General features: G+C 48.4%; 1 protein-coding gene across 1 annotated transcript in view; it reads left to right on the forward strand.

The window, feature by feature from the left end:
* Positions 1-1,637: 1,637 nt before the first annotated feature.
* LOC144118658 (serine/threonine-protein kinase PLK1-like) overlaps positions 1,638-25,296 on the forward strand; it is a 28,883-nt gene continuing 5,224 nt past the window's right edge. Inside the window, exons 1-8 of the mRNA XM_077651528.1 lie at positions 1,638-1,820; positions 2,711-2,818; positions 18,509-18,625; positions 19,353-19,666; positions 21,807-22,006; positions 23,071-23,190; positions 24,120-24,200; positions 24,913-25,213. Coding sequence (XP_077507654.1) covers positions 1,716-1,820; positions 2,711-2,818; positions 18,509-18,625; positions 19,353-19,666; positions 21,807-22,006; positions 23,071-23,190; positions 24,120-24,200; positions 24,913-25,213 — 1,346 coding nt within the window. The 5' untranslated portion in view covers positions 1,638-1,715. The remainder of the gene's footprint in view (positions 1,821-2,710; positions 2,819-18,508; positions 18,626-19,352; positions 19,667-21,806; positions 22,007-23,070; positions 23,191-24,119; positions 24,201-24,912; positions 25,214-25,296) is intronic.

Below are 25,296 nucleotides of genomic sequence, written 5' to 3' on the forward strand. Positions count from 1 at the left end.
ATCCACATGCCACGGACCATATGGAGCATCCACGACGAAAGCTAATCTGGGCTGAGCTGAGACCGTTGATGTCATGAACATGTTTCGTGAGGCGACTGTGCACAATTCTTTCTATTAATTTGACTAAATTTGAAGTCAGCGCAATTGGCCGAATATTATCTAAGACGTATCCTTTTCCTACATCTTTCATTAATAAAATAAATTTCGCCGTCTTTCAAATGCTTGGAATCCATGCATTTTCTAGAGAAGCATTGACCATATCTAAGAGGGTGCTTGTAATCTCCTGGGCTAAAATTTTAATCATACCAACAGTGACACCATCTGGTCCAGGAGCTGCAGGATGCAATATTGCGAAGACTGAGAGGAGCTCTGATGCGTCAACCTCGGTATAATCCGAAGAGGGTGAAATTGTGCACAAAGGGACGTTTCTCTGAGTCTGGAAGCGTAACGCCAATCCCTGAGCAATACACTCCAGGCTCTCCTGAGCCTTCCGCATCCGAGCCTTCCGCGCATCCGAGCGGAAACGTCTTCCTCGCTCCCTCACGAGCCAAGTCATGCCATTCGGCCGCATGGTGGCGCCGGCAGAATGTGAGCAGCGTTGCAATATATACAGCAACTGTACAGCTAACATAGTCCTCCATAAAGTCAACAATAAAATTCAAATAAGGAAGGCCGTCAGGCAAGGAGACGCGATCTCGCCAATTCTATTCACCGCCTGTTTACAGGAGGTATTCCGAGGCCTGAATTGGGGAGAACAGTTGGGGATAAGAGTTAATGGAGAATACCTAAATATTATACGATTCGCTGATGATACAGCCTTGCGGAGTCACTCAGGAGAAATTGGAAAAATTGGTTTTTGGGGAAAGGAAATGGCGCAGTATCTGTCTCACATCTCGGGGGACACCTGAACCGCGCCCTAAGGGATGAGATAAATGAGGGACTGAGAGAAGAAAGGAAGAAAGGGGTGCCGTATAAGGTGGAGCGCATATGGCAGGTTCTATCAGATTATGAATGACAGTTTAGCAATATTCGTCAAGAGAATAGCATATAACAGTTGTATCGTACCAGTACTTACCTACGGGGCAGACACTTGGAGGCTATCGAAAACGGTTCAGCTCAAGTTGAAGACAACTCAGCGAGCCGTGGAAAGAAAAATGATAGGTGTAAAGTCAAGAGACCGGAAGCTGATAGAGTGGGTGAGGGAAAAAACGGGGGTTAATGACATCCTAGTCGAAATCAAGAGGAAGAAATGGGCTTGGGCAGGGCTTGTAATGCGAAGGCAAGATAACCGCTGGTCCTTAAGGGTATCGGAGTGGATTCCAAGAGAAGGCAAGCGTAGCAGGGGGCGGCAGAAGAAGGAATGCGGGCATTCCCGAAGAAAATATTTGGAAGTAGCGCTCGTGCTTGTATATCTCCTTCTGCTCGTGTCAAACTCGAGCGCTTATGAAAAGACGTGTGCGCCAACAAGCCCGATCCGGCACCCTACAAAAAGTGGCTTCAGTAAAAACAAGCAAGAGGAAGAGTGTCAATGATTTGCTTCGAGGAAGCTGAAGCACACTCTGCGGCGAAGGCGCGTGACAAAAGCGCTCGCGGAGGGTGGTGAACCAGTGTTCGAAAACTGTTGAGTTCCACTTGAGGCAATTTCAAGCCCTTTGGCGGTGTCAACCTGCAACAGCCAATATTTTGAACTGCGAGTAGCGGTTCGCTAGATCGCTATGGCATCCGCAGAAGGGGAAAGGTGTTTTGCCACCGACGTTCCGGAGGTCATCTTTGACACCCACGGGAAGAAGGAGTATGTCCGCGGCAGATTCCTGGGGAAGGTAAGCCCTTTCACCATCTTCACAGAACTGGCGATACCAGAGACCATGCTGTTTTTTAACTTAGTTTGCGGCACCCAAAACGCAAGCGTCCAACATCCTGTGCCATGCCGCGCTTGCGGGTGTAGCTCGGTTATGTGGTGTTGTAGTGCTTACTGGTGTCTTTTTCTAGTAAGTCTATCTTCTTGGCTGATATCTCTCGTTTATGGCTCCGCGTTCTACTTTTCTAGCCCCGCATTGCATGACATTCCGTTTCGCTGTGCTGCTACCGAGGTCCAGCGGAAGGATTATCACTTGATTTGGTTTTTCTTTTGACGCGTGTTGCTTGAATTCCTCAGCAAAGTTTTCATCTTTTCCCCTTATTATGCTCGCGGTTAGTCTACTACGACAGCAGTTCCTATTTAACTGGTTTGCAAACAATTCCTCGGGAATAGGTCGCCGCAGAATTGTCGTGTTTAGCGCAACTTTGTTTTCTAAGTTGAAAGAGGCTCAGTGGTATAGTGCTGCAAAAAACATAATATGCATATAATGTGCGGTACACTTTTGTCGACCATGATTATTAGTGAAATGATGTGCTCGCGTTTATCCCTATTCTGACACAAATTTTTTTCCTTAAACGCTGTTGCAACCGTAACATTCAAACTGCAAACTGGCAGTTAAGTTCACAAACTGTGTTGTTTCTTTCTGTTTCACGTACCACTTGTAATATGTCTCCCTTGCCCTTATGTATTAGGGGGTGCGAGCTTGTCAAGCTGCCCACAAGGCAGCTTTTTTCTCTCGCCCCCCTCATGTACTTGAGTGCGTGGAATAAATGAAATGAAATAAACATTTAACTTTTTTCTCACCTTCAATGTTCCCACTAAATATCTACAGAAGTCTGTTTTTATTTCTAGGGAGGGTTTGGCAAATGCTACGAGTTTATAAATAAGAACACCAATGAAGTTTTCGCCGGCAAGGTAGTTTCCAAGGCGCTACTCGTGAAGCCTTCGCATAAAGCAAAGGTTCGTATTATTTACTGAATCAGCGTTCTTTTCTGCTTTGATATGGTGAAACAAAGCTCCTTCTCATGTTCATGTGCATGGCACATGGTTCATGTACATGTAGCTGTGGCTCAGTAGGTGTGGTGTGCGGCTGCTGACCCGGAAGACGCCGGTTGGATCTCGGCTGCGGCGATCGCATTTCGATGCCGGCGAAGTGGTGGAGGCCCGTGTACTGCGCGATGTCAGTGCGTGTTAAAGAACCCCAAACAGTCGAAATAATCCGGAACCTTTCTCTAGGATATCTGTCATAGTCGGAGTCACCTAAATCCCATGAACCAAACCGAACCAAACAAAACCAAGCCAAGCCGAACCAAACAAAACCAATCCAAACCAAACCAAACCAAGAGTTGCACTGCTTATTTACTATTAATTGAAGTGTCCCTATGACCCACATAATAAGGATCAAAGTAAAGCGAATGCTTATTTGGGCAAGGCAGTAAGCAGCGGTTGTTGGGGCTGTTCAATAATAGAAATAACAATGGAAGGAAAAGATGTTTCTAGCCGCGGCATCTGCGATCGAGGCCTGAAGCACATGAGCTGCGACTAGCGGGAACAAAATTACAGGGAGAGGAAAGGGAGAGGGAAAGAAAGGCGGGGCGATAGTAAGAAAAGATAGGGGTAGCGGTAAATGCTGAATTTTGGAATAGATTATTGAGAGCCACTTTCTTATGCCGCCGTCAGTATGTACGTAGTATACCAACCCCTTCCCCCCTGCACAAAAAAAATAATTGGTCGCATTTAGTTTTTCATGCACAGTCCAGCGCTTTCCTGCACAAGGTTGCTGGGCTGAATTAATCAGAAAAAGCTACTGGCGGCTAAGCATGGAAGGTTGCGCGAAAACAGTTTTTGACTGGCGGACACCACCGCAACGTGCCTGAAAGCGCGTTTGGGGTTTCATGACCTTGGGAGCCAGTTACACGCCTTTGCTTTCCTAATAATCTACGAAGTCGGTGAACCCAATGAGCTCCGGAGGCCTTGTGCTCCAGTGCCGCGTTTCTGTCAAACGTTCTCAACGCAAACGAAAGCAGCGCACATCCGTCACTATCGCAACATAGCTCAAAGCGCGATAGAGGTGTCCACTGACCCACGGAGCCAGTTATGGGTGTTTACTTTTGTCATCACTTCGCGCACTTTTGCGTGCGCTCCCGGACACCCTTAGAGCGTGGGAGGGTAGCGGTCTCGGTCCCAAAAGAGATGCCCTCGACTCAGCGTGGCAAGCTCAGCCGGAGATCAGCTACCAAGTGACAAGGGTGTTGGTCGTTTGGTGCCCAGCGTTCGCCGGTCGTAAGCCAGAGAATGGGTCGGAGCCAAAGGATCACAAAACAAAACAAAGTTTATACAGCGAAGAGACGATACAGAGGATTTCATTATCACTCGTACGAGCAGATACGAAGTGATTTGCAAGTACAATGCAACTCGTGCAAAATAACAATAGAGAGAGATTACAATTCAACGAAATATTTGCACCTAAAGTGCACTAACACAGAGAGAGACAAATAAACAAAACACAATTTGTTCACCGGGCACTGCGACAGTCCGACGACCTGAGGAGCACGATGGGGCCGATCCGCAGGTTGGCGCACGTTGCCTCGCTGGTCCGTGGCTGGTCGAGTGTTCTCCCGGGAGCCGAGCGGGCGCGCTTCTCAGAAGCTTAAACGGCGGCTCGCGCTAACCGACAGCGGTTGAAGCCCCTCATTTATAGGCGCAGACCGCGTCTGTTTGTTCTTCGTGCCAAGGCAGGCGCACACATACACGCAGCTTCAACTGCACAAACTCCTACTGCTTCTCGCGCCGGGCGCGCGACCCCATTGGTCGAGCGCGGATACCACCGTCGAGAGATTTCTGGTTCCTTCTCGCATGTGAAGACGCCGGCGCGAGAGCGAAGGGGAGAGGGTATCACTTTAGCGTCGTCAAGGTCACGCCCTCTTCGTCGACGATGAGTAGAAACTACTAAGACATTCTAGAGAAATCGACGCCGCGCGTGGCTATGTTTACTTTGGCGCCGCGCCGGCGAGCTGAGTGGAAAGCCCACGCAAGGTTTACGCGCTCTCCGGGGGTCCTTCCCCGCTGTTTTTTTGTTTTATTTTACCGCGTGCGGGCGCGATTGCTTACGCGCAGGGCCGTTTTTTTTTGAATATGCGCCGAATTTTGTGACACTGCCCCTTCCTTTAAGAATATTGTGCAACAATATTAAAAAAAACACAAAATTCGTGCGCACATGCTTGCGGCCGCAAAGTCAGTGGCAAATGCCAAAATACACACATCACTTCAATGATGCCTGCACACATATTACACTTGACAACCGTCAAGATTCACTTCAATACATGCCGCAACTCGGCTACACATTAGCATAACATTACACTGGGAGCACACAATTATGATACATACTTTAGCCGATATTTCCACCTACATTTCCTACTTGCGCTTCCGTAATGCGCGTGTGAGGACCTTCACAGTTGCCTTTTGTTGCAACAAGAGTCTCTTCGACTCGCGGATCTTTTTCTCGGTCAACCTGGGCTTCTGTTTCGCCCCACCTGAACCCTGTAAATAAATTTTCTGACTCGGAAAAGAATTGTGCGCTTAGGTATGCACACACAAACAAGACAATCTATGGATTCCAGGGCACCTGCGTCAAAGCACACAGGCTCACAATATTGACCGGTGTGAATACCCTCTTGGTCACATTCCAGAATTTTCCTATGTGATCGAAAAAAAGGGAGCTGAAGTAATGTGCACAAAAGCACGATGAACAAGTCTACAACATGCCCTAAGCTGAGCTTAGCCGGAGTTTCCGACACCTTGTCCTCTTGAGCTGCCTTTCTTTCGGCTTCGCACAGCTTTCTGCTGCAGTGCCCGTCCCTTCCTGCGGAAACGTTTTCCTTCCCGAAATGTTCAGCCGTAGGACTATTCCATTCTTCATGCTCGACTCTCGGCTTCACTGCCCCTTTGCTTGAGCTAGCACGCTCGCGCTTCCTTCGCCACTTCCTTTTCGCTTGGCGATCACTGCGCCGTTCCGAAGAGCAGGATTCGGATTTCTCTGTCTCGTGGCTACATTCTGGGTCCTTTGGAAATTTTGTCCCCTTTATATTTCCCAATGTGAGGTCGTATATGGGGCGCTCCATGCACAGTGCAGTTAGTTTCCCGCTGTAGTAGGGAGTCCGCACATATACTTCAGCTTTCCTCAGGCGCTGAAACGAGCCGTCCACTAGCCGCACAAGGCTCTTCGTTCTAGTGAGATCCTTATCTCTCACTAGTCTTCGTTTTATTATTACAGCGCTGCTTCCCGTGTCTCTCAACACTGTAATTGTTTTTTATCCTATCTTCCTTTTCAGGACAGACATTCTGTTCATTTCGGCTTCCGGTAGCGCGTTCACTACGGCGTTCTCGACTGGTACCTTCTTGCCATTCTTCAGTTCTACAAAGCCATTTTCATCTTCCTCCAGGTGGTCATATGAGGACACCCGTATGCACGATAACTCGGGGATGGGCTTGCTTGGGTTCGGACAAATCGCGGCTCTGTGCCCCCTCTGCCCGCACTTAAAACAATCTGTTGGGCTACTGTTTGTAGCGCTGTTTGCGGCAGTTAGATGCGTAATAGCCTAACTTGTTGCACAGGTAGCACTTTGGTGGAGCCTTTGGGCTAAATCCGGAATCGCAGCTGTCGGTTTTCCCCGCGCTCTCCGAATTCGTATTCTTAATCTTGGTCAGATTCGTTTCTCCTTGAGCTTCAAGAAATTGGTCTGCAAGATCTAGCATTTCGGAGAGAGTCTCGGCTCTTCTTTCCTTCAGGTACAGCGACAAGCTCGGGTGACAGCTACTCAAGAATTGTTTCTTCATGAGTAAGTAGCTCAAGAAGTGTACTGTCTTCCTGTGCAATTTCTTAAAGTTCTATCCATAGATCAAAGCAGTGACTTAATCTTGCCGCATACTGGGTTGCCATTTCGCCGCCTTTGGGCTTCCCTGTTCTGAATTTGTCTCGGAATCCATCGGTGGTGAGACGGAATCGCTTAAGCAAGGCGGTCTTTACCTTGCTGTAGCTTGCAGCATCTTCCGGAGAAAGTCGCCCGAATACGCTCAGAGCTTCCCCGCTGAGACAAGGTGCCAAGAAGGGTAGTACATTCACCGTCTGACCAATTCTGACTTCCCGCGATCCCTTCGAATAGCGTGAGGAACGCGTCGAGATCGTCCCTTTTTTCATCAAACCCGGGAAGTAATCTTCTGGCATCTATCCGCAGGCCGCTGCCTTCTTCTCTACTGCTATGGACTTCCGCTGAGTGGTTCTCAGCACGTTGGAACGCAAGCTTCATCGCAAGCAGTTGTTTTTCGTTTCGCGTTCGAATTCTCTCTCTCGTTCTTTCTCAGCTTCTTCTCGAGCCTTCTGTCATTATTTTTCAACCCTCTCTCTCTCCTTTTAACCTTCTTCTTGAGCCTTCCGTCTCTCCTTTTTGGCTTCTTCTCGAGCCTTCTGTCTCTCCTTTTCAACCCTCTCTCCTTTTCGGCTTCTTCTCGAGCCTCCTCGTTTTCTTTTTCAGCCTTCTCTCTCTCCTGGTTAACTCATTTCCGTAGTTCAGCCCCAAACAACCCCATCTGGGGGCCAACCTCGGTTAGTTCCTTCAAACTCATGTTTGGAGAACGAACTCCTCAAGACAAAGATTCCCTCGACACTGTAAATCTCATTAACCGCTTCCACGTGGCACCTCACAATATCGCTTTGCTGCTAAGCACTAGTTTACGTCCTCTTCGTAAACTCCTTCCGACTCTTTCTCTGTTCTCTGAGCTCACAAAGCGCCAAACTTCCTGTCGCGGACGCCAGAATATATCACCACTTCGGGCACTTTTGCGTGCGCTCCCAGACACCCGTAGAGCGTGGGGGGGGGGGGGAGGGTTAGCGGTCTCGGTCACAAAGAAGATGCCCTCAACTCAGCGTGACAAGCTCAGCCGGAGACCAGCTACCAAGTGACAAGGGGTTGGTTGTTTGGTGCCCAGCGTTCGCCGGTCGTAAGCCAGAGAATGGGTCGGAGACAAAGGTTCAGAAAACAAATCAAAGTTTATACAGCGAAGAGACGATGCAGAGGATTTCAAAATCACTTGTACGAGCAGATACGAAGTGATTTACAAATACAATCCAACTCGTGCAAAGTAACAATAGAGAGAGATTACAATTCAACAAAATATTTGCACGTAAAGTGGACTAACACAGAGACAAATAAACAAAACACAATTTGTTCACCGGGAACTGCGAAAGTTAGACGACTTAAGGAGCACGACGGGGCCGATCCGCAGGTTGGCGCACGTTGCCTCGCTGGTCCGTGGCTGGTCGAGCGGTGTTCTTTCGGGAGTTGAGCGAGCGCGCTTCTCAGAAGCTTAAACGGCGGCTCGCGCTAACCGACAGCGGTTGAAGCCCCTCATTTATAGGCGCTGGCCGCGTCTGTTTGTTCTTCGCGCCAAGGCAGGCGCGCACATACACGCAGCTTCCACTGCACAAACTCCTTCTCCTCGCGCCGGGCGCGCGACCCCATTGGTCGAGCGCGGAGACCACCTTCGAGAAATTTCTGGTTCCTTCTCGCATGTGAAGACGCCGGCGCGAGAGCGACGGGGAGATGGTATCATTTTAGCGCGGTCAAGGTCATGCCCTCTCCGTCGACCATGAGTAGAAACTACTCAGACATTCTAGAAAAATCGACGCCGCGCGTGGCTATGTTTACTTTGGCGCCGCGCCGGCGAGCTGAGTGGAAAGCCCACGCAAGGTTTACGCGCTCTCCGGGGGTCATTCTCCGCTGTTTTTTGTTTTATTTTACCGCGCGCGTTCACGATTGCTTACGCGCAGCGCCGTTTTTTTCTGATATGCGCCGAATTTTGTGACACCTTTCCTTTCGTGACCTTTGCGCACAGGTAGAAGCTGATGAGACAGTAATAAAACTGTTATCGGTACTGGGAGTCATGGGTTCTGTCGGCCCTACCAGATGGCCCTCAATCGGTGCTGAAGGTTACCTTTTGGGCTCGTGCTGTGACCCGCACTTGTACTTCCGGATTAAAGCTGGCCAACTGGGTATCCCACTTTTGCGAGCCTGCAAGCTTCTGGAGTTTTTCGGCTGGCGGGTCTGCAAGGCAGTCCCAAAAGATGTGTTCCATCGTGGCTCTCCGGCCAGATTTTGAGCAATCGGGTTTGAGTTCATTTACCGGGTTTGGGGAGTGCCGATTTGTAGTTGTCTCCATCTGACCTCTTGAGCGGCGGGGAGACCTTTTGTGAGGTGGCGGCAGCGTCTGTCTCAGCTAGTGTTGGGTGATTTCCTGGTAGCTAATGAGACGTTCCTTTGTGCGTTCTGGCCTCGAGTCGCTGCTCCCAGCTCGGCCGATAGATCGTCGAGCCATATTGTTTGCTGCCTCATTTCTAGGGTTGCCAGAGTGAGCCGGTACCCATCTGAGTTGTACGTCCCTAATTTCAGGGTAGTTTTGGAGGATTTTGAGAGACGTTTTGGGATTCTTCCTCTGGGGTAGTTATTAATGGCAGTTTTGGAGTCACTTTTAACGGTTTCCGTTTTGAGGCTAGTTAAAGCTAGTGCTATGGGGCCAACTCATAGGCAACGTCGGAGTGTTTGACTCTGACTGTAGCTATCAATATTGGTTCTCTTTTCTTTGTCGAGACCGCTATCGCGAAGGCTTTGGTATTGCCGGGGCATGTCGCAGCATCAGTATAGGCCACATCCTGGCTTCCTTCGTATTTCTTCACTAGCACCTTGTCCTTAGCTATTCTCCTACCTTCGTGGTAGGAAAGATGCATGTTCTTTGGTAGAAGGTTGATGGTTATGGTGTTTCTGATGTTTTAGGGTAGTTTCACCACGTCATCCTCCAAGGGTACCAAGGATTAAGCGTTTTTACCTATAGCCTTTAGTACTGCTCTGCCGGCTGTCGTTCGGGTTAGTTTTGGCTTTTGTATCCTGCAGTGGTCCTCGACGAGCTCGTCCAAGGTGTTGTGTATCCCTAGCTGTAACGATTTCCCGGTGGGCGGTCTGATTGGTAGCCCTATGGCTGCTTTATACGCTTGCCTAATAAGTTCATCAATCTCTTGTGCTTCCATCTTCGGTAATTCAAAGTATGGGAGCGCACATGTAGACGACGATGTGCAATGCACAGCGCGAGAGTGCTTTGTAGTTAACCACGAGGCGTAATCGGCGGTGACGATATCCTAGTGCTCACGTGCAGCGGTCAGCGAAGCTAATCTGTTCGCGCTGCCGCGGGTTCAAAACCCAGTCGCGGAAATATTTATTTTATTTCTTTAGGTATCTGAGAGGCTTCGGGCATAGGCTTTTCCAGGATTTCTAGTGAAGCAGTGCTTTCGCAGTAAAATCGTCTTTACGCAGGTAGAAAAGCGCTGACTAATATAGTACAGTGGTGAGCAACCCTGTATAGAGCGCTCCGATGGTGCCGCGCCGCCGTTTCCCCCTCGCAACAGCATGTTGGGTATCACGCGTCAGTTGCGTGCAGTGCGCTGTGCGCCTGGCACGGTTTCTGTGCGGTTTCTGTTCTAATGCTACTGCTCTGAAAAGAGACTGTACATACTTGTTTCACTCGTGACAGTCGTGTTATCGCAGTTTTGAGCGTATTTTATGCATGATGCATTCGCTCTGACTACACGACAATCGAAAAGTATGACGGACTGCTGTGTTAAGTCAACGATTGCACTTTAAAAGGACTGAAGTTATTTTGTTTTCCTTGATTGTGATAATATGGACTATATTAGGTTTACCGAATTCCATAGAATTATGCTGCGTTTGTTGTTTTGAACGTAAAGACTGTTCCCAAGGTAGCCACCGCGGTGGCTGAGTGGTTATGGCGCTCGGCAGCCGGCCCGAAAGACGCGGGTTCGATCCCGGCCGCGGCGGTCGAATTTCGATGGAGGCGAAATTATAGAGCCCGTGGGCTGTGCGATGTCAGTGCACGTAAAAGGACTCCAGGTGGTCGAAAATTCCGCAGCCCTTCAATACGGCGTCCCTCATTGCCTGACCCGGTTTGGGATGTTAAATCCCCCAAACCAAACCATGTTCCCAAGGCCCCAAGTTTCTCTTGTATACAAGCAGCGCGGAGCATGCATGTCCTGTCAAATGTAATATTTTTGCGTAGTCAACATTGACTTTCGAACATTTTCTGAAGTGCCTTTGCCTCGTTGCTGCACCGTATGTGAAAAATTCCACGTAATAATGCCAAATTTCTCTTCCAAGTAATCTGTCACCTCACTGCTCTGGAGTAGTAAGCTGAGGACACGCCTGAAGCCAAATGGTCATATTAGACGTTTTTAGCATACCGGAGACGTACACCGGTTTACCGGACCCCTCCTGCGCATGCGCAGAGGCATTGTTGGGGTGAGGGGGAGCCACTGCGCGTGCGCAGCCGGCATCCGGTAAACCGGTATACGTTTCCGGTAGTACGTCTCCGGTATGCTTCCGGTACTTCTTTCCTTAGTAGCTTGTGCCGCAACAAAACAATTCAGTTTGCGCTTCCTTTTAAATGGTGTTGACTACATGTAGACAGATCATGCGATGCGATGACATCTTCCTAATTCGTTGTGACTAAGTCGCTTTATTCGAGAACAAATTTTTCTCAACATTTTCTTTTTCTTTTCAAGACACGAAAAAAAATCTTCAAAAGAGACTGATGCAAAAAGAGGCCTCACAAAATCAGCCCCTGATAACTATTTATTTTCAATCCCATTGTCCCTGCCAGGGTAAACTAAGAACAAGGAGCCGGAGCAACACAGGAAAAAAAATTTAAAATTGGTTTTGGAGGAAACGAAATGGCGCAGTAATCGTCTCACATATCTGTCGTAAGCGAAGGGATGAAGGTGGGAGTAAAATAGCAGAGAAAGAGGTGGCGCAGTGGAGGCCTCTCCAATAATTTCGACCACCTGGGGACGTTTAACATTCACTGACATCGCACAGCACACGGGCGCCTTTGCGTTTCGCCCATCCCTGCTGCTGCTGTCACCGAAAGAGGCAAAAAAAGTAATCTATAGAATATAGTTGCCCAGAAACACGCGTGACGAATTTTACTGACGTGGCTGTGTGACGGAAAGGAAAAAAAGCCTTTTTTCCCCAGTTCTGGTTTGACTAGAAGTAATACGAAAAGGAAAATAAACCGTTACAGGAGAAAAAAAGCCGCCTTGCGATCGCGTCACGCGCCCACGGCTTCTTTGCTTACAGACGCACAGAAGATAGGTTTGGCGCCAGAATATTCGTAGTGAGCTGGCGCAAAGAAGTAGAGAGAGGAGAGCGGTTATAATATAATGGCTTCGTGGCATTAACATAAAACAAATAATAAGCTGAACAAAACGCTGCGACGAGAGCTTCACATACTCGCTTACCCGCAAGAGCGCATAAATAATACGGCTGCCTTATTGGAAAATGCCTTTGTGATCAGGTTGTGAAGAAGCCAAAGCCGCTCGGCAACTTTTGATGTGGCCTGGCAGGTTTTAGCACTCGCCTTTCAGCTTTCTTGGCCTACGTCATCAGTGCAAGCGCTTGTGGTCTGGTGGTCAAAACATGCGACTTTTGACAGCGTGGTGCAGAACGTACGATATGTACCGAGGCGGATGTAATCGGGAGAAGAAAGGCCGCGACGCGTAACGACGACGACGTGTTTCTAGTCGGAAGAAAGGCGGCGAAGAACGCACAAAACTTGCAAAACCGAGTTGAAAACGGGCCACGCCCCTTAGCTTGAAGTGAGCTCATAGTGTGTGTGATGTAGCAGTCAGAGACCAAGTTATGAGGGTCTGTTCTGTTCCCGGGTGTACTGCCCGCACGATTGAAATGCACCGGCTGTTTGGCTTTGCTCCCGACAGCGCGCGCCGGAAAAATTGCCAATCGCAGATCAAACCAGACGGCCTGACAGTTAACCCCAAAGTATGCGATGTAAGGCATGCGAAACGCTTGTTTTCCAGAACAATTTCTGCTTGGGACGGAGGAATAAGGCACAACTTATCTTTGCATCCTCATAATTATTTAAATTAGCAGCCATAAAACGCACCTTCGCGCATTGATTTCATGGCGAACGAAAAGCTGCCTGAATGTCAGTCTTCAACGAATATGCAACTGCAGCTCGAAATAAGTAACCCTGATTGTTGGAAATGCAATTAAAATCTAGAGTATCCGGGTCAAAAGGTTGCACTTGAACATGCTACGCAAGTTTTGTAAGAAAGCTGTTGTGAAGGAACACAGCCAAAATAAACGCTACAGAAGAGAACCATCACGCATGAGTGCACCGACTGTTCATAAGGCGACGACTTTATCGGCAGGTTAGCTGCGAAAGACAGTGTACTTTAGAGTAACTACCTTTGAATCACTGTTTAAACTATCTCTGGCACCACTCTTTCAAGGTAGAACACCAAATTTCCCGAATTCCTCGTGGCAGCTGCAGTTTTCTCTTCGAAACGGCGCGCCGCCGCATTGCGCTCAATGCAACCGAACGGGAGATTGGGACCGAACATGCCCCCTCCGAGAGCGATGTCCTCATCCTGAAAGCGGCGCTGTTCAATCGAGGCATACTACCCTGCGGTGCAAGTCAGTGCCATCTAACGTTATGCTCTGGGTTTGAGTTATGCGTCACGTGCGCACGCGCGGAAAAAAACAGAGGGATGCCTGCTCGTCGCTTCCTTGTCCAGCCCCCGCCTTGCGAGTTCGTTTCGTGCCGCAAGGGACGCGCTGCCTGAATTTGTGACGCTGACCAAAGGGGTTATATAAAAACTGGCTGTGGTGGTGGCCAGGGCATCGCCATGCCGCCGTGCTCCACGAGTGTATAGAGACGGCCAGGAAAGCAAGCGCGAGTGATAGCGGATGATCGCGCGTTTTCTGTTTCTGTACGGATGCCAAATGCAGTGTCCCTTGTAGCTGATAGCACAACGCAAATACACGCAATCAAACAATACACCTGCAACGCATGGTGCGTGGCGGCAACGGGCTAACCTTATACGGACAAAAAGAAAACGAACCACAGACAACCAAGCCCCATTCTCGCACTCTTAGCCTCGTGCGTGTTTGCAACGCGCTATCACTCGCTCTCACTTGCTTTTGAAGCACGCGATCACCCGATATCACTTGCACTTGCTTGTCTAGGCGCCTTGCGATTCGCGCGAAACGCGTCGGTTTTCCGGCCGCTGGATGGATGGATGGATGGATGGATGGATACGGCTGAACCCTTTACATCGGGCGGTGGCTCAAGCCACCTAGCCATGTCTTGTGAAATTTTACTCCTGTCTTGCTTTTAGCCACCAATCAGATAACCTTCGCTTGGTTACTTCTAACCTCTTAAAATCCACTTTCCCTTCACTATCCCTAAACCCCAATGCCTTGGGTAAGTCAGCTCCGCTGCCTTCCACTGTAGGGTGAAGCCCTTTACAGAAAAGTATCAAGTGTTCAGCCGTTTCCTCCTCCTCTCCGCACGCAATGCACAAAGTGTCTATCTCCTGGTACCTGACTCTATACTTCTTAGTCCGCAAAACTCCAGTCCTGGCCTCAAACAACAAAGAACTTCCCCAACAATTATCATAGATATTTTCTTTGACAATTTCCTGTTTAAAGGTCCGGTATGTTTCTAGTGCCGATTTCGTCAGCATCCCTGTTTTCCACAAAGCTCTCTCTGTTCCTTTAACCTTTTTCTTAACCGATAATTGCTGATTTGCCCCCTTACTGCTGTCCAGATATTTGCTTGTCAATTTTCTAGTTCGCTTTCTCCATTTCGTGTCAACATTCTTTATATACAGGTATCTGAAAACTTTCCTAGCCCACCGCTTTTCCTCCATCCTTCTCAATCGTTCCTCAAATGCTATCTTACTGCTAGCCTCTCTGCTCTCGAAAGACGCCCATCCCATATCACCCTGTACCCCCTGATTTGGTGTATTGCCATGTGCTCCCAAAGCTAACCTCCCTACTCCCCGTTGCCTAATTTCCAGCCTTGCTTGAACATCTGGCCTCATACACAGGACCGCATTCCCGAAGGTCAGGCTAGGGACCATCACCCCTTTCCAGATCTCTCTTACCACCTCGTACCTATTGTAATTCCACAGTGCCCTATTTTTCATGACAGCTGCATTCCTACTAGCTTTATTCATTACATATTTTTCATGCTCTGTCAGATACTCAACACTGTTATTTATCCACACCCCAAGATACTTGTACTCATTCACTACCTTTAGCACGAACTCCTGTATTCTATGCTCGCCGCCCTCTTCATTAAATGTCATGACTGCAGATTTTTCCTTACTATACTTGAAGCCTAATCTATCTCCCTCTGTACTGCATATGTCTAACAACTTCTGCAGGTCTTCCTTGTTGTCAGCCATTATCACTATATCGTCCGCATATATTAGTCCCGGTAATGTCTGTTTAATCAATTCCCCTTGCTTGAAAAAAGATAGGTTGAAACCTAGTCCGCTCCCCTCTAGCTTGGCCTCCAAACCTTGCAGGTACAACATGAACAACAAAGGGGACAGAGGACATCCTTGTCTAAGCCCTCGCTGTATCTCTACAGGCCCTGATACATTTTTTTCCCATTTTATGAGCACTCTGTTACCTCTATATATATCTTTTAAAAGATTAATTACTCCATTTTCCACCTCCAATGTGCCCAATATGTCCCACAAATGCTCCTGAGTAACGTTGTCATAGGCTCCCCTAATATCCAGAAATGTTACATAATATTCAGCGCGGCCCTGGCGGCGTGAAGCGTAAGAACTGAGAGGAAAAGCGGCCGAGAACCCACGAGCAGGCACCGCTTTATTTTGTCCGCGCAAGCGCGCGGGACACATATTTCAAACCGGGAGCCTAACGTTAGACGGCGCTGACATACTCCGCAGAGCACCGTCGGCGCGCTCTAGACAAGGCTGCTCACCACTGTACGTGATTTCTACGCTAGTTATCTGGATTGTTTTACCTTGCTTCGTCTGAGCGCCCCAGACACACCTTTTTAGAGCGAGAGATCTACTCCTCGGGGTACAACTTCCGATTTCAATGCGGATGAGACAATGACCTTCAATGCCTCACAATGTCAACCAGAACTTCGTAGTATGACCCTGTGGTCATATGACTGTGAGCATTCGGTACCTTACCTTGACCTTTGACATTTGATTTGAGAAAGTGGGCGCCACATCTACAATGACCTTCAATGCCTTACAAAATCAAACGGAATTTAATTGTGTGGTGGTATGGCTGTCACAAAATTCGTCGCATATTCGAAAAAAGAGGCGCTGCGCGGAAGCAATCGCTCCCGCATGCTGTGAAATAAAACAAAAACAGCGGAGAAGGAACCCCGGAGAGCGCGTAACTTTGCGTGTGTTGCTTCCCTTCCCACTCAGCTCGCCGGCGTGGCGCCAAGGCCGCGCGCGCCGTCGATTTCTCTAAATGTCCGAGTAGTTTCTGCTCATTGTCGACGAAGAGGGTGTAACCCTGACCGCGCTAAAGTGATACCCTCTCCCTTCGCTTTCGCACCGGCGGCTTCGCACCGGCTGCTTCGCATCGCGAGAAGGACCCAGAATCTTCTGGAAAGCGGTTTCCGCGCTCGTGGGGTTGCGCGCCATGCGCGAGAAGAAAGAAATTGTGCAGTTGATACTGCGTGTGTGTGCGTGCCTGCCTTGGCACGAAGAACGAATAAACGCGGACCGCGCCTATAAATGAGAGGCGTGGACCGCTGCCCGTCAGTGGAGACTGCGCCCCTACCCTCTCCTATCAATCTTTTCCCCTCCCCACCTCCTTCTATGACACGCTGGCAGTGGACGTGGGGGCTAGCCCTACAGTACACAGGCCCGTGTCTTCTCCATTATCCATTCTTCTATCGTTCACTGAAGAAATCTGTCAGCCCGAGCGGCCGTTTAAGCTTCAGGGAAACGCGGCCGCTCAACTCCCGGGAGAACACCTCTCGACCAGCCACGGACCAGAAAGGCAACGTGCGCCAACCTGCGGACCGGCTCCGTCGTGTTCCTCAGGTCGTCGGACTTTCGCAGTGCCCGGCAGGGACCCCGAAACAGGGGGGGGGGGGGGGGTGTAAAGGGGGGAAATGGGGCGGTCACCCCCCTTCCAGTCTCCGATTGCTTGCACTTGGGTCAGATTTGTGACAATTGAAACACTTCAGTTCTAGGATTCATTTAATAAAAAGCACAGTGCGGATGAGCTACTTCGCTTCGTAGCCAGCTGTAAAGCATTTCTTATATGAGTAACCTAAACTAGTCATGTCCCAACAGAAGTCGAATGTCTGGCCCGTGTACATGATCATGATTACCAGAATTCAAACAAACTATGCACAAACTTTTTTTAACAATAGTTTCCTTCAACAGTTTCTTTTGGAAGCCTTTTCGTTCTCTTCCTGACTGCTTAAGTGTCGTCACCACAACGTGACAATTTGCATCAACCTTCGAACATTGAAAAATAAAAATAATAAAAATATAAATTTAATATTTAAATGAGCACTAGAAATAAATAACAAAATAAGCCCGAATTCTTGCCCCTTACCCTACTCAAAAAAGTTCCGGAGTTCCTGGTGCCCGGTGAACAAATTGTGTTTTGTTTGTTGTCTCTCTTTGTGTTAGTGCACTTTGGGTGCAAAGATTTTGTTGTATTACAATCTCTCTCAAGTGTTACTTTGCACGAGTTTCATTGTATTTGTAAATCACTTTGTATGTGCTCGTACGAGTGATTGTGAAATCCTCTGTATGTCTCTTTGCTGCATAAACTTTATTTTGTTTTGTGAACCTTTGGCTCCGACCCATTCTCTGGCTTGCGACCGGCGAAAGCTGGGCACCAAACAACCACCCCTTGTCACTTGGTAGCTGCTCTCCGGCTGAGCTTTCAAGGCTGAGTCGAGGGCATCTCCTTTTTGACCGAGACCGCTACCCCCACACGCTCTAAGCGGGTCTGGGAGTGCACGCAAAAATGCGAGAAGTGGTGAAAATAACCCAAGCTACTGTAGTATGACCACGTGATCATATGCTTATGACCAATGGGTACCTGACCCTTGACATTGACATTTGATTTGCGGTAGTGGAGACCATGCTTAGCATTTCGCTCGTATAACTGGGTGCAAGCCACGTTGAACTCGTCATTTTTTCTTGGGAGCATGGTGGCTTGGTGCCTGTTGCTTCCGCTCGTTTTCTTTATTGCTTAGACAACACCCCCTGCGCACGCACGCACGCACGCACGAACACACACACATACGCCGCTGTTTCTCAGCGGTTACGGCGTTCGGCTGTTGAGCGTTCGGACGAGGGATTAAATGTCGGCCGCAGTATTAGCGTTTCGATGGGGACGACACTCAAGTCTCCTTTGTGCTCTGCTATGTCAGCGAGGTGGTTGAAATTAATCCGAAGCGCATTGCTACAGAGCCTATTTCTCTCTTAGTTGTTCTGTAAAACATAAAAAAGAACTCCGTTCAATTTCTTCCTTCCTCCTTTCACTGCCATCTACAACCCTTTACTCAAAACGGGATTCTAATGTCTACTTTGGGCTACAGTTAATTGGCGTTTGGTTCGCTCTTAACCAGTAAATTGCTAACATGCCATTCTGGAAGTGTTCAGCGCTGCATCCTGTGCCGCCTGCTTGCCTTCACCCTGCATTTGAATTCTGTGTGAATGCTGTCCACTTGTGATTCATATCTTGTGCTCGTTGTGCGCAGATGACCCAAGAGATTGAGATCCAAAAGGCTTTAGACCACAAGCACATTGTCCGCCTCCACAGCTACTTCGAGGACAATAACAACGTATACATCATCCTTGAGCTGTGCTGCAGGCGGGTATGAAGAGCTTCCTCTGTTTCTGGTTAACGTCCGCTATTGTGTAGAGTCTCTATGCCTTTGAGCTATTTGGGTTTGCATCTTAAATATAGAGGCGCAAGTACACAAGCATCAGAAATATTGGAGGGGGCACTTAAGCTCTGCCTATGAGATAAGATGTGATAGCGGTAATGGGTTAATAGGTGCCCATGTATGCGGAATTGCTCATTCTCGACTTTACATTCATAGAACCTTGTGAGTCCTCAGACCACTCCGGGCGCATGCAGTGGTGCAGCGGTTAAGCGGCAGAAGATGCTGCCACTGGAAGGACTTGTTGGACACAGGTTGCACTTCCCAAGCAACCTCTCGCGAATAGTCACTAATTTAACAGCCACCAGCCATTGTGGTCAGGTAGCGATGACGCCACCAGGTCCCGTGACCTAGGTGGCGCACCTAGGTTGCATACCCGGGGCTTTTTCGCTCTCAACGCCGACGACGACGGATTTTGTGCAGAGCGAGGGCCTTAACGCTATCGCGTTAAGAAGACCATATGCACGGGTATGCATGCGGTCGCTGCAATGCAGCGCAGCCAATATTCAACACTAGCTAAAAATTCGACGTCTGATTTCAGTATTATGGGCTAACTCGCTAGCTCGGGTGTGGCAGTGGGTAGTCATTAAGAACCGAATGCTTAAACTGCAGGGCTTCGCGAAGCAACTTAAATTGTTTTGCGGCGCTCTTTTTCTAGACCCTCATGGAGATGAATCGGCGCCGAAGCAAGTTGACGGAGGGCGAGGCTCGATACTTCATCCGGCAGCTTCTACTCGCCTGCCGATATATGAGGGAGCAGCAGGTCGTCCACAGGGACCTAAAGTTGAGAAATTTGCTCCTTAACGAGAAAATGGAGCTGAAAGTGGCAGACTTCGGTCTTTCCACCCGCATCAACTATGAGGGCGAGCGCAAGAAGACCCTTTGCGGGTCGCCTAACTACATAGCCCCGGAGATCCTGTCGAAGAAAGGACACAGCTTCGAGGTCGATGTATGGTCTGTCGGATGCATCCTGTAAGTTTTCTACGTCGCCGAGACTCCCCAAATGCTTTAGAAATATTGCGCAGCACCGGTGATAGCCAGACTAAAAATTTCATACGAAATCCACTTCTCGTCAAGAATTTCTAGTTTATCGTTTGCGCATAGTGTATTGCACTGCAGAAGCCGCAGCATGTGCATTAAGCAATTTTTGATTGCGTCGAGCGTAGACACTGTTGGAGCATTATCATAAATTATTTTTGAATAGTTGTTCTAGGTTGTCCCAGGCACTATCGCAGGAAATTTCTGGAGCAGACTTAACCCTTCGACAAAAGCTTCTCAAATATTTTTCTCAACTTCTTCAGCCTGTTCACAATAGAAATAGCGCTACATTAGCATAAAAAAGCTTATAAATACACAAGGCTGAATTAAGTTTTACATGTGAATGTGAATTATATGGAACTTAACTAAATGAGATGTCTTTCGCAGACTGTAAAAATTATCACGAATATCTAAACTGTAGCGGCTCCGGAATGAAAACTACTATATAGACTCTGTGGAATAATGAAAAGTGATAGTATTCGTTGTACACATAAAACCAAAGCAAGCTGAAGGCATCAGTAGAGCTTGCCGCGTGTGTACGCTCTCACTGCAGTAGAAGGAAGGCGTAGTGAATGAGTGCACAAGTGTTTATTAGACGCAAAGCTGCAATACAAACCCTGCACTAGTCTCCACACCTCAGTACGACATACAGCTCTGCAACTCAGTGCGAAAGCTGGCCAGCGGAGCCAAGCGGTCAAAGCAATGTGCGGCGGAGTAAAGACGATCTAGCGAGCCGCACGGCCAACCTAAGCATTGAGTCACGTGGCACAGCACCAAGGAAGGTGGGGAAGGCACGGAGCACAACTGCACGACCCAGACTCTTGTCGAAGGCCCTTCGCGCGTCTTCCAGGCAATGGCCGGTGGGGACAGAACTGACAGTATCAGGCACTCTCGACTCAAGAACGTCAGCTGCCTGCGACAGAGCTAGGCCACGACTCGAGAAAATATTCACTGTGCGCACGGGTCAATGGCGGTCTTCCGCACTCATTTTGAAGCGAACAGCTTCACTACGCTAGGTAAAGCAGTCATCACGTAGGCCGAGAAGGACCTTCAGCCCAACCAAGGATAGTCGTGTAGGACCATATGTGGTACAGTTATAGAGTCGAACCCTTGACCCCTGAAGTTGACCTTTACCTCTGGGTTCACCTTTGACCTTAAGAACACCCGATGGGGTGATGTGAAGCCACATGATGACATCTGATGGGGTGTCGTGAGACCATGTGATACCACGTCATAGCCACGTGGTCGTGTGATAATATATAGAACGGCTGTCGCGAGCGTGTAGCTTTGGTTTTGGTTTATGGAGGTTTAATGTCCCATAGCGACTCGGGCTATGAGAGACGCCGTAGTGAAGGGCTCCGGTAATTTCGACAACCTGGGGTTCTTTAACGTGCACTGACATCGCACAGTACACGGGACTCTAGAATTTCGCCTCCATCGAAATTCAACCGCCGCGGCCGGAATCGAACACGCGTCTTTCGGGCCAGCAGTCGAGCGCCATAACCACTCAGCCACCGCGGCGGCTGCGAGCCTGTAGCGGAGCTGCCATTGACGAGCCTCGTACGCTTAACAAGCGTGCTTGCTTTTCGCTGAATTTTAGGGTTAGCCAAGTTAAGCCACTGCAAAATTTTCCTGCTCGCGACCTTGCGGTGAAACAGTGCAGTACGTCACTAGGAGCGGCCAAATGGAGATGCGAGGCTGGAATGGGAAGACGGGACGGTAGGGTGACTGACAGCGATCTCGAAATAGCTTTTCTTCGCAGGGGCCGAGCAGTGCAACCGCCCCATTCCGCTAGCAGATACTCCACTGGCTGTCCCCACGGAGTAAAACAGCAGCAATGGCCGCGCGCCTAGGGTTGCTCCAGAAACACGATCTCCGTATTCCTGACGTCAGATGATGTTATCTTTTGTACACTGCGTTTTACTCGAATAGTGCTTGCGTTGAGCTTTTACATTTACTGGTAATCCTGGTTATCGCAGATGTGTTCCCTTCCGAAGTATAACACGGAGTGTATGTAGGTATTGCAAATAAAGTGGAGGGCCGTCATTGGTTGCTGCGGTACTGTCCTCTGCAGGTACACATTAATTGTTGGGCATCCTCCGTTCGTGGCTTCCACTCTGGAGGAAACGTATGCCCGCATAAAGCAGAACAGATACAGCTTACCGCCGACGATGAGCTCTGAAGCACGTGACCTCATCAGGAGCATCCTCCAACAAGATCCTAAAAAGAGACCCACCATCGACGACATCCTAAAGGATGGCTTCATTACCTCCGGTACGATCTTCAATGCGCATTCTTATTGCAGGGAAATTTTACGTGGGAGTAAGTCGGTGCTGCCTTAAAAGTACGAAGTATTAGGGCGCTTTAGTTCTGGCACCCCAGGCTGCATGTGTTTAGGCAAATGTTCCCTGCTTAATAGGTGGTAGGTGCATAATGGCAGCCCTGTGCCTAAACTTAACTTGACCAACTATTGGTTTTTGAGGGGGCATAGAGAACTTTCACAGCCAGGCGAAGAAAGCGATTTCACTACAACAGTATGTGGAGCAGCATAAAATATAATAAAACACTGAGATTAAATATATTAAAACAAATTATGACGAACCATATAGCACAAACTATAACGAATAATTAGAAAAAGTCAAGGGTGAATAATGACAAAACACGTGATCACACCCGTAGTCTCTTCCATGCTACGGACGTGAGCAGCTTGGAGCTGCGATGACCATCTTGTCGTCTGGCCCTGACGCAGCCGTTGCCACTATAGCACCTAAGCGGAAGCTGGTGTGCGACTTAGTGCTCTACCTTTATGCAAGGTATTAATTTGTAACTTCATTTGCTTGAAACATATTGCTTCTAACGGCTACAGCAAGAGAAACGAATACATAAGGCAGCTCATTATCGAGCTTGTATTACGTACCAGTTATCACGTACGAGCGAGGCTGACAGAGGTAGGAAAATTACCTCTGTTCCAAAAAATTAGCACTGTGACTCAAGCGAAACTGAGTGTTGACTTGCTACCAGAATTGAATGGTTCGCCATTATGGCTATTACTATGGAAACATTGAATACAAAACAAATTAGGATAGGCACGTAAGAGGGAAAACAAAACTGTGTTAGCTCCGTAAGGAAAACGAGCGGTATCTTGCTATTGCATTCGGTAACAAAAATAGACGGTGGCAATAGCTACGCTATCTCTGCATACAGGTCATTTAGGCAGGGGATAGACTCTTTGTTTTTTGTTAGCGAAGGCAGAGTTGCACTCCTGCACCAAAACCGGAATTTTGACGATCGCACTAGAAGTAAGGACATCTTTATTGCCGTGTTCGTATTCTTCACAGGGCCCCTGCCTTCCCACCTCCCAACGTCCTGCCTGGTGGTACCACCACGTTTCGATGCTCTTGGTACCACCGGGAACACTGACGGTCGTCGGGCTCTTTTGGAGAAGAACGAAGAACGCGGTGAGTTGACCAAAAATAATCATCTGCTGAACGAGAATATATAGCTTCGTCATAAAACTCTATAACGCATGTCTCGACGAAACGGTAGCCGCTGTTGCCTAAGCGTTCGCAACCGATTATAACAACGCATACAACTATTGTATGTCACAAGCTTCTTAAGGGTCGTGTCCACCGCACGAATACTTCCGTTAACGAGTTAAATACGACAATTCTGGGACTTACGATAGCTGAAACACCACTACATTCTTCTGTGAAGTTATTCATGGAGGTCGCAGTGCTAGTACAGAGTCGATCACACTTGTCTAGAGCGCTCAGGTGGTGTGCTGCGGAGCAATAAGGTGAAGTGTTTTCGCAGCTGCTTCGCTAGCGGTAAGGCGCTGGTGCCTGTGCGGTTCAGTGTCTTTTCGGCTGCTCTCCAGTGCAAGAATTAGCAGTAAAATTCAATGCCTGCTTTAGAATTTTGCTTTATTTTTCCCGGACGGCGCCTCTCGAGCGCTCGAGCTAAGTGTGATCGACTCTGTACGTGACATTCGTGGGTCTGTTTTAAATTCCCCAAATCTGTGGAACGTTACTGAGAATATTGTGGAGGACTTTTTAAGCAAAACGTTTTTGAACTGTACCTCAAAACTTTATAATGCCTTTTGAGATATTCATCTTCTGTCGATATTTGATGGCTATATATTTTCATGTGATTCTCTTAAACGCGTTCTCGCCATTCCTGGAATAGTTATGCACATGTCTATTTAGAACGAGCCATTGTAGACGGAGGAAGAGATGCTCATGCAGGGCAACTGAAAAAAAAATGTAGTTTTCAGTATTGATCTTGCTCTGTAGTAACTGTACGACCGATGAGCAGGAATACGTCGTACTACTGGCCTATGTTGCCTTCTACGAAAATATATCTTCTACGGCGCACCTTTGCTTTGCAGAGCTGGAGGCCACCGTTACTCCTCTGAAGGAGAGCCAAGAAAATGGTGGAAAACCAGAGCAGAGCCTCAAGTCGCAGCTGCGTGAGTAACATTTCTGGCCCCACTTCGTCTGGTATGTGACAGAGCAGCCTGTTGCTTTTGTAATTGTACAATGGGACGACTATCTAGTTGTGAAAACATATCACCGAGAGATTCTACGAAAGGTATCGTCTGGCCTTTTGATATTGATCGGGAGAAGACACGGGCCTATGTGACTCAACACGGATAATTTACACTACAATTGATTTTCAAATCTGACTGATCAAGTGTTAAGATTAGACATCTTTTTCTCATCGCGCCCCAAAGCATCAATTGCGTGAGCAGCGCTGTTTTCAACTGTACTATTGTGTCATTTTGGGCTTGAAGCCGATACTTTATAATAGCGCCAGTTTCGTTTAAGGTACTGGTTTCCGCTGTATAAATGTTTCACGGGTACCATAAACACTCTTCATCCAAAACATCTTTAACAATGCGTGTCTGAAATGAAATTTGTGTGCCATACGAATGGCAGTGCTCCTGCCAATGGGGCTGGCCTGTAGCGCATGGAAATTTTTAAACTGTTTTCAGTTCATTATTTGCCGTCCACGGTTTAATTTTCATTTTCGTTTATATGCTCTATTTTGCCATAGAAAACCAGGGAATCTCTTTTGTGCATATGACATGCACTGCTCAGGTTCTAATTATTCCTTTTATAAGATACAGTGTATTTGTTTGCATCACTTGAGTTGATTGTTTGACTCGCCGCACTTTGCAGCTGCAAGTTCGCAGGAAGCCCGAGCGCCGCCGGCATCAGCTGAAGCGCTGAGCCCTGGGCAACGGGAAGGGCACCTGAAGGTGCTGCAGCGTCTCCTGCAGCAGCTGTTGACTGCGCGGCCACCAGAGTGCGGCTTCGACCGGCCCGACGAGGCCGAAGACCCTGCCTCCGCGCCAATATTGTGGATTGGCAAATGGGTGGCATTTACTGACAAGTATGGCATGGGCTACCAGCTGTGCGATGGTAGCACTGGAGTGCTCTTCATTGATGACACTCGTATAGTCCTGCTGAACAACAATGTGTAAGCATCTCTGTATGTCCGCAAAATTTTGGCTACGTGTTTGCACTGCGAAAGTATAAAAGAGATAGGATGCAATATTACGA

This window comes from Amblyomma americanum, chromosome 2, assembly GCF_052857255.1.
Source record: "Amblyomma americanum isolate KBUSLIRL-KWMA chromosome 2, ASM5285725v1, whole genome shotgun sequence".
Lineage (NCBI taxonomy): Eukaryota > Metazoa > Arthropoda > Arachnida > Ixodida > Ixodidae > Amblyomma > Amblyomma americanum.